Here is an 18,392-nt window from a genome sequence, read left to right as displayed (position 1 = left end):
GTGTTACAGAATTGAGAACTGTGACATGCAAAAAGACGTTTGTCCAGCAGATGGCAGTGAAAGTCTGGCTCATGCAATCAGCTTCTAGAAAGCAGTGTATTGATAGTAATCAGCTTGTATCCTGAAACTAATTTCACTATCTCGCTTCACTCATCTATCTGTGTATGGTGCTAGTTTCTTTCCTCACATTCTCCACCTCTTATTTCCTATAAGTGAGTCTTAATTGTGCTGAACCAGTGACTGCAGTGTGAATGGGCATGTGTAAATATTCAAACATTTAAAAGAATCAGCTCGCTCGGTTAGTTGTGTCACGTTTTGTAACAGCTGAAGCCAAAGGAATTATATCTTCCCGTTTCTTTACAACTGAAAAGGACTTAAAGTAAGGACGAAGGTTCTCAGCCCTCCCCCCGCCACACACATTGCCATCTGGAGAGTCCACGCTGACAGAAGAAAATGTGATATTCAGACGTGATTCTTCCTCCATCCCCAGAGGTATTACTTAAAAATATAATAAGCCCCACATTTGGAAAGATGGCCTGCTCTCCTTGTTGTACTTGATAAAGAAGGAATATCAAAATGAACACTTTGCCAAGTCCATTCATGTTTCAAACACTCCTAAAACCAGCCCCGGAGCAAATGTTTACCCAGTTGGAAAGATCTATTTAAAATTCATTTGGCAGGATACAAAAAGTAAGCAAGATGGAAAACACACTGGCTAATAAGTGTGTTGATGTGCCAAACACACAATTCTTGGTAATAATATGCTGAATATACATTTTTAATGAATGCAGCTTGCTTGAAAAAAAAGAAAAAGAAAATCGTAACACATATACTGTAGCAGAAATCAAAGGTTTCACTGGGTTCTCCTCATTAACAGTAGCTTCAAAAAATCATTAATGGTCACAACTCATTGCAAAATGGTTACTACTACTACTACTACTACTTTATTTGGATTTACCAAATAAACCAAATACTTTATTGGCATTTTATTTATCATTTATTTATCCAGGTTTGCCTCATTGAGATTAAGAATCTCTTTTTCAAGAGGGACCTGGCCTGTATCTTTACACAATAACATACAAATATAAGTCAGTTATAGAGTAATTATATTCTGATATTTCGGCTAACAATGCTGAATCAATTATCAGTTTTAATAAACAACAAAAACCCTAAATATATCTGCTATAGGGTTGTCAAACAATGTTTAAATGTACAGTATACTCAGCTGTTATTCTCTTCATTGCAGTCAAGTTGCTAAAAGACTCTGAAAGACTGAACTCTTCCCAACTAAGGATGACTCGTCTGTATATCTTAGGCATTATTTGACTAATGATGAGGACGACACCCAAGAGATTAATCTGAAAAGCAATGAAAAGCCTTAATAAAAAGAATGTGTAAACTTGAATTTGTGTTTCATTACAGCACTTCTGTTCTCAAAAAGCAAATGATAAAGATATTACATCCCTTTTTTCTTTAGAATTTGAAGACATAAAAAAATACATAAATCTTTTTGTGTTTTGTGGGTGATTTTACCGTATGAATCTAACGTTATACATACAGGGGAGCAGATCTGACATCTGCTGTGACCCAGCTGGAGTTAAACCTGGTGAAGTTTCAGTGTTCAGTGTGTGAGTAGGGCAATACGTAGAGTATAGTGTGCATGTGCAATCTGTGCGGTCCAAGCTGCAGCCACGTCAGTCTTGACCTTTGTCAGACTCACCAGGATGCAGTCCCAAAAGTCTGCGCAGGTTTGCTGTCACATGTTGTCGCCTATCTTTTCAAAACAGCCATGAGCCCCCCAACAAATCTAATTCCTGCTCCTTCAGAGACAGGGACATTTCAATAATGACTTCTGTGTTTTGTCTGCATCTGCACAACCAGAGGGGGGAGAGAGAGACAGAGAGAGGAGGACAGAGGATGGCTGTTGCCTGCTGTGGCTTTTGTGTGGGTGCTGCCGCTTTGGAGGCGGCGAACACTGGAGCGTCTGATGAAACCGTCTCAGGTCGGAACAAACGTTGCTGAATGAATGTTTGATTTGGTCTGGGCTGTCTCTGGACAGACGGCGCAGCGTTGCAGAGAGGGAAATTCAATAACAGACAGAGTGAAAAGATGGAGAGAGTGAGGGGTTGGGAGAGAAAGAGGGACAGAACGCACCTTTATATCATCCCTGGATGATTTGAAAGCCTGAGGAACAAAGGAATCACTCTCGATGGCCTCAATGTCCTTTATCCTTCGCACTTGCTCCTCCAGAGAAGTTCCCTCTGAAACACATGTTACACAGAAGAGAGGCTATGAACAAAAGCGTGCACACATGTCCACAAACACACATACGCATGCACACACACACGCACACAAACATACAGAGGCCATCTCTTGTCATTTTCTGAAAGGTACCAGATTTCATTTGGACTGGGCTTAGTTGATTGTATGTTATCTCTCTGTATAATGCTCCTTGACACTTACAATATAAAATATCAGATATTCCCCTATTTTAATCTCTACCAAAAAGGACTCTTGCCTAGCCAAGGACATGGAGATACTACAAAAGGCAAGTGGAAAAAAAATACTAACAAGATAATAGCCAGACAGTGAATTACACTCGGATAATGCATTCTAAAATAATCAAAATATGAACACAAACTCACTGCAATGGAATTTCATTATGGAGACTAAATGTGATTAGGTTTCATACACTTTTCATGTATCAGAAAGTATTTTGCTCCGGCTTGTCCAATCAAACAAAAAGACAGAAAAGGTTTCCAGTAAATTACTCTTGGATATAAACACATCAGGATTCTGCATATCAGATAATAAATCATTTCAAGAATTCAAGAGCAGTCTTCGCAGCGTAGGAGGGCAAAAATAGGTGTGCCAGGAAAGTTAGTAACAGGGGGAGGAGAAAAAAAAGAGACAAGAGTCTGAATGCTCCCATTATTCTCTGGCTGTCAATCTTTCCACTGATCAGTCAATATTCATCCCTCTCTCCCCCATCCATCCGTCCTCTCCTGCACTCTCCCATCTCTCTATCTGTCAATCCAGCAGACATCCATGTTTCTCTGCTCCACTGATGTAGGCTGTGTCATGAAAACAAGTACACAAATGGGAACACACACACAGACACACACACACACACACACACACACACACACACACACACACACACACAGAACATCGGGGTACAAGAACTCCCACATGTACATGTGTGTTTGCAAGCTTACTTTGCACCGACACTCATGACTGGCATAAATACGTACATGCGGTATACTCTAGCATGCACTCACACTCACACACCCACACCCACCCACACACACACACACACACACACACACACACACACACACACACACACACACACACACACACACACACAGTGTGCATTTGGAGCTAATAGCAGGAATTAATTCAATCCATTAGTAGCTACAGAAAGGGTGTCACAACAGATCTTCATGGCCCTGGTGTTTAATGAATAAATGAATATTTGTTCCGGCTTTCACGGCAAAGCATCACATGCTATCTCACACAAACACCAAAGGCACACACACCCTATTATAGTTCATAATAGCACTCAAACAAACTGGGTTTAGATTTAAATGCACTGCAGAATTGGACAACTGAGTGACAAGTGGAATTAAGCCTTCCTATATGACAGACTATCAGCTTGTCATCCTGTGCTGGGAAAGATGCGAGCAGAGACGCATTGTATGGCGGGCTCCAAAAATAGTCATTACCTTGACTGGGCTGCTAGATGAAGTCTGAACACTGGCCCAATATCCTCCTGGAGACTGTGGCCTGTCCTTCACACCACTATCACCACCACTCACTGCACAGCTGCACGAGCGTGCATGTGTGCGGCTGAAAACTAACGCTTGTGACTGGCCGACAATTAATTCAGCACAATTTAATTCACATTTTCAATTACCCCTTCTCTGCTGTCCTTTGAGCGTGAATGCCCTACATGAGGAACTACCACACAAACCAGCACAGTGACATGTATCCACACACCCACGCACACACCATATCTGCAAGCATCTCCTTGGCAGGCCCGTCTGTTGCTGGGATGTCCGTGCACGCTGCAGGAATCCATTAAGACCTCAGACTTTTTGACAAACACATTATTGGTAGATAAAATGACTTCCATATGCTGTTTGTCAGATGTCAGTGGGAAAAGATATGTATTTCATGAGAAAATCAAAAATAATGGACTTTGAGTGCGGGCCTAGCGAGCTTAGAGGCAGACAAAAATCAATACTCTAGCTGGGCGAGCGTACTCCGCAGCTCGGAGAGGTCAAAGTTGATATTTAATATTGACACATTATCTGGCAAATTAATTTAACAGGCCAACTCGATTGTCACCGCATTAGGAACGCTTCTCTGTCAGTGATGAGAGGGGGATAAAGTGAAAGCTGAGAGAGAGAGAAAACAGACGAGAGAGGAAGAGACAGAGAGGAAAAGAAACAAGAGTGGACACAATTAAATGTACAGTATGTTCTGCTTTAAATTAGGTTATTGTTAGCTCTCTGTGGCACTGAAATGTATCGCCAACATTACTGCCAACCAGGAAATGGGATCAAACTCAATCAGTGAAGTTTTGTTTTGTAACTGCAGATTAGAATAATAGAAAGTGACTGAGCAATGTGTGTTAACGTGCGTTTTGCATGTCCTTGCATGTCTGCATGTGTGTGTGTGTGTATAAAGGAGGCAGTCAGAAAACTCACTTGCCATCTCATTACTGAAATTAGTTGGACAGACAGCAGTGCTGATGAGTGGCTCAGAATCAATAGGCTATTGTTCTCTCTAAATAGCTGTTTGTCCACTTCATTGATTAAGACCAGAGGACGAGGAGAGAAAATCAAACCAGCCAATGAAAACAGATTTCAGCTCATCTCCTTCAGCCTTGAAGATGAGAATGTTACGCAGCAGTTACACTCCCCCACCAGAAGAGGGAGCTGTTCAACAACACATGTCCACATATGAGCCGAGGCCTTGGGCTATGGCAGCATTGTCTTTGTAAACTTGACTTTGGTCTACAGTTTGTCAATCAAGAGCAGCCGAGCTGAATATATTGCTGCTGCTGATTAATTCCAGTAATTGAGTGCACTAGCGTGCCAGCTAAATTACCGCAGCACTTGTTGTTGTGTGGAGAAAAATAAATAAGAAGGAAAACTAACTGCTTGTTTTATTGAGGTCTCGCAAATTGTGGCAAATCTTTGACGGTGTTTTGGAATTATATGGCAAACAGACAACTTAAAGGCATTTAATGAATCTATTAAAAATAAAGAAAGGGCAAACTGTGCTGCTGGATTCACACACAGTAAGTGCAATAAATTGGGACAGGTCATGGCAGAAAAAAGGTGACTCCCATTTTTGTTTGGTTAGTTTAATCAAAGAATATAATATTTGTCAAAGAAAGAGATTCAAATTCACAAAGATTTACTTTAAATTACATTTTTATAGATGTTTCTCTATGTGCACCACATCACTGACACACTGCACACCCACCAATGATACAAACCCCAGTCCTTAGAACACGAGGATAAACATTTATCTAACTTCTGTACCCCATGCCCGGCTTTCACATGTGCACGCACGCGCGCGCACACAGCAACATCTCTTGGTTTCCAAGGTTTCAATATTGTGCCCTTCCCTCCTCTGCCCTCCGCCCCTCACCCCCACCACCTCTCTCCCTGCACCGCGGTAAAGATGTGTAATTCAATGCTCAATTTAGGCCTGTCTCAGTGGAGATTTTTTTGCCTGCTAATTGATAGAAATTAAGCCATTAATCAAGCCACTAGCCATCATTCAACCCAGGGAAGATGAATACAAACTTTCATAATAACCACCTTCCCCATTTTAGCCCTCATTAGCATTAATTTTTAATGTAATTATGCTATTCTTTTACACTGAGCTCATAAATTACTGCTCTTTTGTTGCTGGCTGGCCTTGTAAAATCCAAAGTAATGCTTTGTAGTCTGATCTTTAAGGCAATTACTGGCTTCTTCACTCTTTTATCTCCCTGCATTTCCAATAACCTGCTCTCTAATGATTTATCTCCGCTGTACCCCCCCCCCCCCCCCCCCATCCCCTTCCCCACTCTTTCTCTCTCTGCACCAGCGGCCAACTGCCCCGCTGCCAGCCTCCGCCTCCAATCCCCCATCCGCCCACATTCTCCCCATCTCTTTACAGCAGCCCCAGATACATCAGGGATGCACACAAACACATGCACGGATGCTTGCCTCCAACAAGTTAACTATATTAACACACACACGCACGTGTGTATGTGTGCGCGCTAACTTTGTTTACTATCTCCTTTAGTCATTTTCCAGCTCGCCCTTCATTAGTGAATATCCAGTTTCAGCAATGGCGACAACACCGGGGGAATGCCAAGGTAAGAGACTGGCGCTCCATCTCACTCTCTCTCTCTTGGCTGGTCTCCTGTGGGTCTTACCTGTAGGCTAGCTGCTCTTGTTTATGTAACCCCTGAGCTGGGTAAACACACACACATACACGCATGCACGCACGCAGGCACACACTCGCAGAGCTTGGCATCAAACAGCTGAGTTAAGCTTAGCAGGGCTGCGTGCTAGGGGCGATAGAGGGGCTCCGGTCTGGCCCTGTTCTCAGCAGCAGCATCCTGGCTGCATCAAAGTCTTTACCGTACGATTCTCCAGGCCCAAACAACAGGCTGCTCCAAAGCATGCCTGGGAATTGGACTGAACAACAACAGAAAAAAAAATGAAACAATAGGTTACTTATTAAAATCCGACTGATGAGATTTCATTATCGCCACCAAATGACTCTCTGCGAGGATTTCCATTACACCGTCACTAAAACAAATAAATTAAGAAACCTAATGTGTCTGCTTGGTGTCTGGGAATGTTGCCGCTAATGAGATATTTTGTTGATATGATAGAGAAGTTTAGGCCTGTCTTGTTTAGGCTCAGAGCCATTGAGAAAGCCAGACGGCCAACTTGCTTTATTAAAAAGGTGTCTGGTGTGGGCCTTGGTTAGGTAATACTTTTAGACTGTATTGATTAGGGGCCGCTGACAGGTTCTGATGTTAGCCCTGGAAATGCATCAAGTGGCTAATGAGCAGCTATTAGGCCCATCGATTTGCTGATTTCAATTGATAGCTAGCAGGGCAAAGCTGCACGTCAATATTTGCATAACTAATACCCTGCAGCTTTAGGCATTGAAAAACGAGACCTCAATGAGTAAGGGAGACAGAAGAGAAAGAGAGAGATACATTGAGGGAGAGAAAGAGAGGAGATGCAGATAAATACAGATCAGCAGCTCAGAGGAATGAGTGAGAAAAACATCTGAGTTACCAAAACAATCCAAATGTGAAGAAAAGCTTAACCACCATGAGTTTCCTCTTCTCTCCACAGAGGTTGTAGCTTGTCAATAACACACCAATGGCAGCATTGCAACAATGACAAGATGTGAAGCTGACGCCTGTGTGTGACGCCTGTGGCTGCTGGGGTCAACAGGTCACGCAAAATGAAGGGAAATTCTGACAGGCTGAGCCAGATGTCCTGAGTGTGTCCCTGAGGAGTGTCCGTAAATGTATGTATGTGTTTGTAAGTGCGTGTGGGAGCGGGTAGATGTCCAATGACAGAGCAGGTGGCTAAGCTAGTCTAATGTGTGTTCCCATGAGACCACACACGCACATAATACGCACAGTCATTCATATATTACCTCCATCCCCCGCCTCCAAAAACAAAAAAGCCACATCTCCCAACAATGCACCTTCAACCACAAACACATACGCAGGTCGAGTGATCCCCTGCGGTGGCCACCTTGTTATCATAGTGTCAACTGGTCTCTGTGGAGTTTGCCGTCCTGTCGACTCCTGTCACTGCCATCAGGGGCCTGTCACACATCACTAATGCTCAGTTGTCTCCCTTAAAGTTCTGGTGTGGAGGGTTTAGGGGGACATATTAACAGAAATGGAATATAATATAATAGGTATGTTTTCTTTAGTGTAGAAATCCCCTGAAAATAAGAATATCCATGTATTCATTACCTTAGAATGAGCCGTTTATATCTACATAAGGGGCTGGTCCTCATGTAGGGAGACCGCCATGTTGCACTGCTATATGTCTTCAATAGCCCAACACTGCCTCTAGATAGGGCCAGTTTTTATGTCAGCCACCATAGATAACAGCTCCTCTGCGACTGGAGTTTTTACCTCAATCATCAAGTCCATTTGTTTTGGAAAGGAGAAGACCTCTGCGGATAATTTGGCTCCTTGTAAAAACCTCCTGAAAGTCTGAATCTTAAGGTGTCAGAGAAAAAAGGTGGGCACACAGTATAGGTGCTGGGCAAGCAGCTCGTCTCCGACATGCAGAACAGCGTAGGAGAAACACTGTTTTGTAAAGTGAAATCATGTTCCTCAGTGTTTTTACAGGTTTAAATCACCGGTTCTAATTGTTTTGGAGAGAAGGAGACCTCTACGGACAGTTCAGCTCACGGTAAAAACCTCCAAAATGTCTGATTCAGAGAAGAGGTGAGCACGTGTTAGCAGGTGCTGAGCTGACAGCCTCTTTGCAATGTGCTGAACAGTGTTGGAGAAACACTGATTCAAATCTGGTCTGTTTGCTTCGGAGAGGAAGACACCTCTGCGGATAATTCGGCTCCTGGTAAAAACCTCTTAAACAATGAACACTGAAGGAATTCAAACCGGGAGAAGTTTCAGCTGGTTGCAATCTTCAATCCTCACCACTAGAGGCCTCTAAATCCCCCTAAATCTCACACACTGTTCCTTTATACCTCTTATATTGATAGTCAGGTCTACAAGTTCTCTGTAACTTATGAAGAAACACCATATATGATCACATTCTTTGGATAATGTGGTCTTGAGCATTATATGACCTTAGCAGACAATGGCATGTGATATTTTTATGTTGCATCTTATGTGATACCTATTTGGCATCAGGAAATGAAGAGCAGCTGGTGACCGAGTGTCACTGTCACACACACACACACACACACACTCTTCTAGTGTCTCCTAGTGATAGTGATCTCCCACTCTCCAGTCAATAAAGGCCTGAATGATGAATTAAAGACCCAAACAACCTGCTAATGACAGGATGACATGGCAGCCACGCGCCACGCTCAGCTATCTCCTTCCACATCTTCACTCATCCCTCCCCACTCACCGCTTCTCTCTCTTCTGTCATTCAACCCCATTCTGCTCATCTATTCTCCCAACTTCCTCTCCTCAACTGACCCTGGATCAACTACTCTACAGTATATTCCCCCCATCTGTACCAAGAACTCCCGCTACTACAATTAAATGCACGTGTTTAGCCTCCTCCTGTCTGTGCCCATAATGAAGTCATGGGGAGGGACAATAAATTGGCCCCGGTCTATCCTTCCATCCGTACCTCTATCTATCATGCGCAATATCTGAAACCACAGCCTGTATTTATAAGAAATGATGATGCATGTAATTGTTTGATTCTGCCTTCAAAACTGCACTGACTCATCTGAGGACTTGCTACAGTATTTGTTTATTCATATAAATGTCACGCAAACCTCAGACATAACTTATGAGACTTTGATGAGAAAAAAATTCTGTGGGGGAAAATGATATAACACACACGCCACGGTACAATCCTGCTTTCAAATACACTGTTTTCATTACAGCTCAAAAAAAGCTAAGTTGCAGCATTTACTCGTAATTGGCTTGGTTGGAGGATTTACCATTCATCAGAGATGACATGTTTATTGTTGCATTGTTGACATTGTACCTATCACTATCATGGGGTATAAATAATACATTCTTTGCAAAAAACAAGAATCTACCTTTTGGGAAACTAGAACAAACAAAGCTTAAAAGCATCTACTGTATATTTACTGCATTTAAGTCAGCTATTTATCTGAAATCCTAGCTAAGACCTGACTGCTCCTGCTGACCTGACTGCACGGTGCTAACTGCAAACATAGAGGGCTAACCAAAACCAGGTGGGTGTGTTTCTCTCGCTGTGTGTGTGTGTGTGTGTGTGTGTGTGTGTGTGTGAGGGAGAGAAAGAGAGCAGTATGAGTGTTAGCCGATGTCCTGTGCCTGGGCAGCATCACAGAATCTCATTAAATAGTGAAGCTTTCACAGGCTGAGTGTTGAGATCTTCAAGATCACAGCCACTTTCTCTGTCGACGGGCTGGAGAGGGGGACTGGTGGCATTCTTAACATTTTGTATTCAATTTCGTTTCCTTATATTCTGTCAAATTCTTACAGAGTAAAGTTCTGCTTTTGTTAATCTTGTTATTTCAGGGCTCATATGTGAGATGGCGTCAGCACGCTGCGAGAGCCACATATCTCAATGTCATTTTCTGTTTTTTAGGAAATGAGAGAATTTCTGTCCCTGTGACACTTTTAAACTAGATACACATTGGTGAGGGCTGGTTTATTAGACACTCTCTGCACACAGCATACTGAAGGACGTCTTGTATTTACTGTAAAATAGGAGAGGCTTTAAAAGAAACTGGAGAAGTGTTGTAAAGAATACAGCAGAACACAGATGAAGGAGCGTGTACCTGAAACTCTCCCTCCTCTAAATACAATAACAGCCTGTCTGTCTGCGAGACTCAAGGAGCTCTTTATTGAGCACGCTGCTGTTTTAGTGTGATTAGAATATAGAGTCCTTCCCTGCCCTTTACCAGAAATAACACGCATTTGACTGCATTAACTTGATGTTAAACTAGGCGGTGCATATGTGTGTGTGAGTGTGTGTGTGTGTGTGTGTGAGTGTGCAGGAAAAACTGCAGCGGTGTCCATTTTTTCGATCCCAGGCTGGTCAGCAGCTCTTTTATGAACAACTCTATAATTAGAGAAACACCAAGCAGCTAATTACTTAATTGGAGCAAGGTCTTTAAAATGAAAATGATGTAATCTGAATCCAGGAAACCGGCTCGATTTTCACGCACGCTGATACATGACCGTCAACACACAAACAGGCGCACACGCTTCGTGACCTGCAGTCTTCTTGACATGCAGCCATCAAGCAACCGACTCTTTCCCCTTAGTTGGGTTGTAATTGATTCTCCCTTTCACTCTGCTGCCTCCTGACAGGGTGTGTGTGTGTGTGTGTGTGTGTGTGTGTGTGTGTTGGTGAGAGAGGAAAAGGGACAGAGAGTCTGTTTGTGTGGTCTGCCACAAACTATATTAGTAAAGGTCATGGCCGCGCATGTGTGTGTGTCTGACTAGTAATTAATTAGGCAAATGCCCCCCACCTCCTCCTCTTCTGACCTCACTTGTAGACTAATAACCTTGGCACTGAGTAATACATTAAACCTCTTTTTTTTTTTCCTGTCGCATTCTGCCTTATTGGAAGAAATCGTGCAAAAACAACAAAACAAGAGTGACATCATCATTTGCATGCAAATCAAAATCATCCTTCATGGCTTAAATTACAGGAAAGAAATGCATGAGTAGTTGTGTGACTATAATGCCCAGTCAGTTCTGATACGTTTGATTTCTGTCAGCTGTGCTCGTGTGAGTCCTTCTCACTGCACACTCATTACATGTGTGCACAAGTATAAAATGGCGTACTGCTCCATGCAGTGACCCTTCCCCTCCATACTCTGACTGTCTTGTCCCTGAATGAGTTGCAGAAGAATATGACATAGTGCAATATTTGCCTCCATGATATTTCTGTCCCCTTAAAGGCAAATTAAGTAAATCTGGTTAAATCTACATCCATGGGCATCATGTGATTCTAATCAGGCTTTGTGATATCCAATGTCAGAAATGTACCCGACCATATAGAAGTTTAAAATTGCTGCTGAACAGAGGTTTGAATCAACAAACCCCAGTGGCTTTACACTTGGACAACTCAACGCTGCAAGTTTGAGTTTGTGATGGATACCCAGTTTGTCAGTAATGTATGTGGAAATACAGCTGTAGATCTGGGTCCCATGTGAACATAGACAATAAGGGAACTGACCAATGAATGGATGACACAGGGTTTGAACCACCGACTTCATAGAATTAATGGACTTAGCCACTGTGATGTCACAAACTGGTTTGTGGACTACCGTTTTGAAGCCTCCACTTTGGCCTTTTGACCATACTTGGATGACGGTGGAGCTGCGGAGGAGCGGGTTGGATGTGACTGAGAACTCCAGGACACCGCCATGGTAGCAACTTGAGAATCACAAGATAGCCACACCCTAAAGCATACTCTGCTTTACTGTCTATTTTACTCTAAATGGGACCATCATTAACAAACATTAGATTCGATTTTGCGATGGGATCACTCCAGTAGTGATACAGCAATCCGTAACTTAGAACGTATGGGGCCAGAGGCATAAAGTGGGGTGGCCAATGGCCCCTTCCCTTCTTCCTACACCCCTATTTCCATTCCTCATGCTCAGATCACACCTATCTTCAAAATCAACCTTCATTTTGATCTCAACTACACACCTGTAAAGTTTCATGACTGCATCTTGCACAGTTGTGACGTTATCGCATTGACCTGAGCACAATCACACTTCTTTCTGCAACCAGTGGAGCTGCCCCCTGCTGGCCATTAAAAAGAATGCAGGCACTTGAGCATTTGCTTCACTTTTCAGACCCTCAGATAACCGTTGTATTAAGTGCATTGCACAGTACAGTGTGTCATAAGTAGATTAAAAATTGCTGCTACACTTGCATCAGTATGCATTATCACTTTGTGCTACATTATGCCACCAACATACTCTCGTAAATTTCAGTGTTCAGTGCATTTCAAGTATTGATAGTTGTATGCTGCGTAACAAATAACCTTTTCACATGTACTAATGTTCACTGTCTTTTACACAGAAGTGCAAAAAACACCTTTATGACATGGTGTAATGCCACCAAAGCCCCCCAAAACACACACAAACATTGAGCAATCTCATTCAACCATGTGTGAAGCACTCCAATGACACACTCATCACACACACCACATTTTAAAAAAAGACAGCCAAGCACATATTTCTGGCCCCTATAACACACACACACACACACACACATTCTTAAGTGACCTCTGATGTCTAATGACAAACCTTGCGGGGGCCACCACATGGCCAGAGCCACCCAGGATGCCAGCACTTTGACCTGCAACAGTCTGCGGGTGTGCCTAATCACAGCAGTCTGACCACCCTGTTAGACTGCACCAAGTACACTACTGCTGTGTGTGTGATCATGTCCAGACTTACACGTGTGTGTGTATCTGTGTGTGGGTGTGTGAGACACTTTCACATACTGGGAATGTTTTCTGTTAAAGCGGCAAACTAATACTCTGCCTTTAATCTCCGAATACTAAAGCTGACATAGTCACGCTGATTATTTATTTAGCTACATTCAGTGTTCAATTTTCAGGATTTTCTTCTGTTAAATTACATTTTAACAATTAATTAAAAAAAAGCAAAACAAAACAAAAAAGGGCCAAAAATGTGTTGCTACAAAAAGTGTTTTTTTTTTTTTTCAGTTTCTTAATTAAATCAAGAAAAATTTTCACATTCAATATCGAATTTTAAACCAGCTGACAGTATCCTAAACCTAAATAGGATGGACGGGAAAACTGGAAAATAAATCAGCCCGGTAACTCAGGCGAGGTTGCTGAATGTACATCGGTCTACTGGAAGCAGGTTAATTGATAAGGGTGACCCAAGAAACGATTACCAATCACAGAGGGTAAAAGGGTTCTGTCAATCATCTGTCCACTTGACCTGAATGAACACGGGTTGGAAGCTCGCGTGGACAATCTCTGTGTAATCTAGCCTATGGCAGAGATAGCTGGGCTGCTGTCGGGTCAAACATGTCATTCCATAGATATCCTTATAGAAATGATTACGCTATAGGCTCCATAGCTGCAGACGTGACAGCAACTCTGGGTAGCATCAGCATCCCATTACCCCGGGACAACAAAGGGTCACGTGGGGTTAGCAGAATTCAGCATGCGCCTCCACTCGTTCACGGGACCAGCAGCGCTTAGGACAGGAGGTCATCTAATCACCTTGCCGAGCCATCTCCGAGGGAGGAAAGGGGAAACGAGAGGTGGGCGTTGGGGAGGGGGAGAAATCAACTTTAAATTTGCAGTGATGAAAAATCAATAAAGCAGTAATTGCTTGGCTTATCACCGTGCAATGAAACAAATTGGGAGGAGAAGGAAGGCAAGGATAGGGCTGTCGTCCATGCTGCACGCCAGGGTTTTTTTGGCTGCAGCGTGTGGAGCTGAGCGTAGCGCGAGAGAGGGAGAGAGAGGAGAGGAGTTTGGGCTTCAGTGGGCCAAGGCAAGGAAAAAAGGTCTCCTCGTGATAATTAAATCTTCTCACACTGATTTTCTGCCAAATTTATTTCCCCAGGGACCATAACTCTGATTCAGTGCTTACAAGCCTTGCATAACTAATCATTTCAATGTGGGGGGAACCACAAAACTGAATGAATTGGGAGGAGAGAGGAGAAAATAAAAAAAGGGAGATGGCTAGACTGAATGTGTAGCACTATTCATCTCTAAATCAATCATTATTTAGGCAGCACAAAAATCAGAAATAAGTGTGGAGTGTTCTCCTGTAAGATTCAGATTGAAACACACCTTTAAAGTGAAGGTATAATTGTCAATGTGCTCTCTTTTACACTCTCTCCGCAGTGCTCTACGGGCAGAAAACATCCTTTAATTCCTGGAACAAATAGAACCCATAAAGCCAATGAAGTGTCGGTTCAATATTCCTCTGACTGTTCCTGGCATGATTGTGTTGAACATAATAACACAACAAATAAGGCCATTTATCTGAAGTAACGACAGGAGATGAGGCTAACTCCACTAATCAATACCAAATCAATACAAACCAGATTTTCTTACATCAAAATCACTGAGACAGATCTTTCTTCAGCGCAGAGTGCACAAGAGCAATACAGTGCCTCCCTGGAGCCCTGAGGTAGATCATATAGCCGGTGGAAAGAATACAGTTTAAAAAAAAAAAAAGTATAATGCTCTACCCTGAGAGAGGATGCTGGGAACTATAATTATAGCTTGGTATAATTCAGACACTCTCCTTATTGAATCCTCATGTTTTAGTTAATGTGATGAGATCATGGACACCAGATCACTCGTGTTTACCAGCGGATGAATTTCACCGCTTGTCCTTCAAGTGGCAGCCCGGGCAGCGTCAATGCTGCTCGTCGAGGTAGCGTGGCACGCCACACCATGGCCCCGGTAATTAAAACATTTAAAGCAGAGCCAGCCCCCCTGTGCTCCCGGGGTGTGATATGGGGGTCACGCGCCTGTAGATTCTAATTTGCGCACCATTTGTATTCATGACAGGCACATGCTAAATATTTAACAGCAGCCCGGCAGGAGTTTTGTATTGTTAGGCTTTCCAGGTCAAATAATTTGATTTCAAGGCAGATTACATTAAGCGTCAATGTCCAAGCCACCACTCTCACTTGCCTCTCATTTCCTGTCTTTTATTACAGCCGAGATAGGCCAGAACTGAAGGGATATAGCTTTGGATTATACAAGAGCTTGTTATCCATGGATTAGTTATTATTTTCAATTAGAAAAGGGATCACATCGTTTATTATGGAAGCACACACCCACACTGGTATCGCATGCAGATGCTTGCATGCCGAGCGGAAATTTTAGCTGACTGACAAATTGTCTAGTCGAGCATGTAATCACATCTAACAAGAGAAATATTATTCCAAACAACTGTCCGTGCGGGCTCATGCACCCTTAATGATACTTCACTTGTATTAATTTGACCTACAGATGCTAAAAATATGTGTTCTGTCTTTATTCTATATGTTGAACAAGCAAGGCAAGAAACCAAATCCAGACATTTTCTGTGTCAGCCGAGGCCCTGTGGTGATTGACAACAGAGCTAGTTAAACGGTGATGAGGCGTTAATGGATGCTAGGTCGAGGAAGTGGAGGGTGGGTGGGGGGGTAGGGGGGGAGTGAGCAGGAGGGGGTCTGCGGCTGAATATTTAATGGTCATATAATTCCTGAACACAGACACACACAGACAGGTACACACCCAACCCGTGACCTGTCCTACACACCGCGTAATTAGGGAAACAGTCCTTTCGTTTAACTGCCAAAAGAGCAAACGGTAGGTATATATTCCCCTAATGATATGGGTTAAAGAGCTATTATACGTCTCATTAAAATATATGATCTACCAATCTGGTGGTGGTTTGAGGTAATGGGGACGGAGCAGCATAAGGGCTAAAATACCATCCGCAGGCTATAGGCTAGTGTCCAAACCATATCTACATAATTCTGTGTGCTGGAGAGTGGCTGCACAAATGAAGACGTGTTTCTGTCAGTGCCTCATGAACGACACAAGAACGAGTGTGAGGAAATGAATTGGGGTTATGAAGCATTTGACACCAATTTTCATGTCAACTGGTTGATGTTTTACCTTTCTCTTTGACTCTGCTGGACATTAAGCATATAAAGAAAAGCAGGAATTAACAGGAGGTCTTAATAATGCTTTAAACACTCATTTCCCGTTAGACAGGAACAGCACCTCATAATCACTGAACTGACATGCTTCTGTAAAATGACCAACAAGTACATAACAAGAAAAACCACAAGGAATTGTGTTGCCAAAAATATTTATCGATACATAACAGTCATTCTGCTGATGTCTCTGCGACTAACCAAAAAAAGAAAAGTTGTTGTCAATTATAGCCTTGGTATATTTTATCTCTTTAGAAAAACTTTGAATTTCATTCCCTCAATGTCAGTTTTCCCTGTGGTTTTGGTTTTCCATTGAAGTTATAAAATCCATAATCATGACAATGTCATAATAAGAAACATACTACTGGGACTGAACAATATGATCTAAAATCTATATTAAAAATAAATGTAAAATGTAAATAACAACACATAACTTTTTTTTAAATGGTTCGATGAGTACTTGAGCAGTGGATGAACAGAAAGTTAATCAGAAAACTATTTTTACAATTTTATAACTTAAATTTTTAAAAAAAAAATATATATATATATATTTAGAATTTTTATAATGAATTATTATAACTTTAGCTTTTTTTAATGTAAAAAAGTCAAAAATTCACCAGCTTCTTGTTAAATGTAAAGATTTGAACCCTCTTCATAGATGACTTTAAACTACATATTTTGGGGTTTCTACATTTTTTCAGTAGAATAAAACAAATAATTTGAAGACACAAATTACAACAGATAATGGGACATAATATTAAAAATTTTGCGGGGCGTCAGTGGCTTAGAGGTAGAGCAGGCGCCCCATATACAAGGCTGTCGGGTTCGACTCCAGCCTGTGGCCCTTTGCTGCATGTCACTCCCTCTCTCTCTCCCCCTTTTACGTTTAACTGTCCTATTAATTAAAGGCAAAAATGGCCCAAAAAATATCTTTAAAAAATAAATAAATAAATAAATAAATTAAAAAAATTTGCACTATTCTGTCTTGGCTAGGTCTGACTTGCAAAAGAAGTTTTAATCTCAGTGTGACTTCCTTCCTTGACTTCCTAGGTTACATATATTTCACTATCTTGGACATCTTATAGACAACTAGCAAACTGAACAAAAATGGAAATGAGTTACTGCTCCATACATTTTCTTACTTGCATGATCACTTCTTATATCTTTGTCCTGTTTAGTTATAGTGGCAGCCTCTGGAGCTGAAAAGTGACGCCAACACTTAAGTGCTGACAGCTGCAGTTCCCTGAACAGCCACTTCAGGCTGGCTCCAAAAGCTCGTCAATCCCATAGACCCCCATGATGACATGCCCAGCTGTACAGCGGAAATAAACACGTTTACAGCCTGGTACAAAAATGTTTTGGAGTCACCATAGCTAATTTCAACATTCATGAAAACTCATCAATTGACATTTTAATATGGCTTAAAGTTACGCATATTTAAGGGTGGACCTGCTTGACTGACAGGCTGTCTGCGAGGCTTCACCACAGTCCGCGAGTCAGATCATCCCCTCCTCAACAACTCCATCATCTTATCCAAATATGATTACTTCTGCCTCCAAAAAAAACAAGATAGCAATGGCCAAAATGCCAAGCTCCAAGCTTCAAAATGGGAGTCTATGAACCAATGGGCGACGTCACGGTAGCTATGGCCATTATTTCATAAAGTCTATGGTTTAATTATGGCACTTTGTTACTGTGCTGATTGGTTGGTTAAACGTCTGTTTAGATATTAATGGTTGCTGTAGTCATCGTCAGTTTAAGGACATTTACTGGAGTGTACAACATAAACTTCAGTTACCTACTATATGTGCCCAGATTTGTTTTGTTGCATTTTCTTTGTTATCTGGTCTTCATTGACTAACTGTAATATGTTGTGTTATGTTGTTTTAATATTAGGAAAAACATGAAATACAAAAAAAAGTGCAACATGAGTAAATATCAGAAAAAAAAAAGGAGCGAG

General features: G+C 42.0%; 1 protein-coding gene across 1 annotated transcript in view; it reads right to left on the bottom strand.

The window, feature by feature from the left end:
• Positions 1 to 18,392, bottom strand: part of rsrc1 (arginine/serine-rich coiled-coil 1) — a 136,047-nt gene that overhangs the window by 4,538 nt on the left and 113,117 nt on the right. Inside the window, exon 8 of the mRNA XM_033630699.2 lies at positions 2,155 to 2,261. Coding sequence (XP_033486590.2) covers positions 2,155 to 2,261 — 107 coding nt within the window. The remainder of the gene's footprint in view (positions 1 to 2,154; positions 2,262 to 18,392) is intronic.

This window comes from Epinephelus lanceolatus, chromosome 4 (assembly GCF_041903045.1).
Source record: "Epinephelus lanceolatus isolate andai-2023 chromosome 4, ASM4190304v1, whole genome shotgun sequence".
In the NCBI taxonomy this organism is placed as follows: Eukaryota; Metazoa; Chordata; class Actinopteri; order Perciformes; family Serranidae; genus Epinephelus; species Epinephelus lanceolatus.
This window is presented reverse-complemented; position numbering and strand designations above follow the sequence as displayed.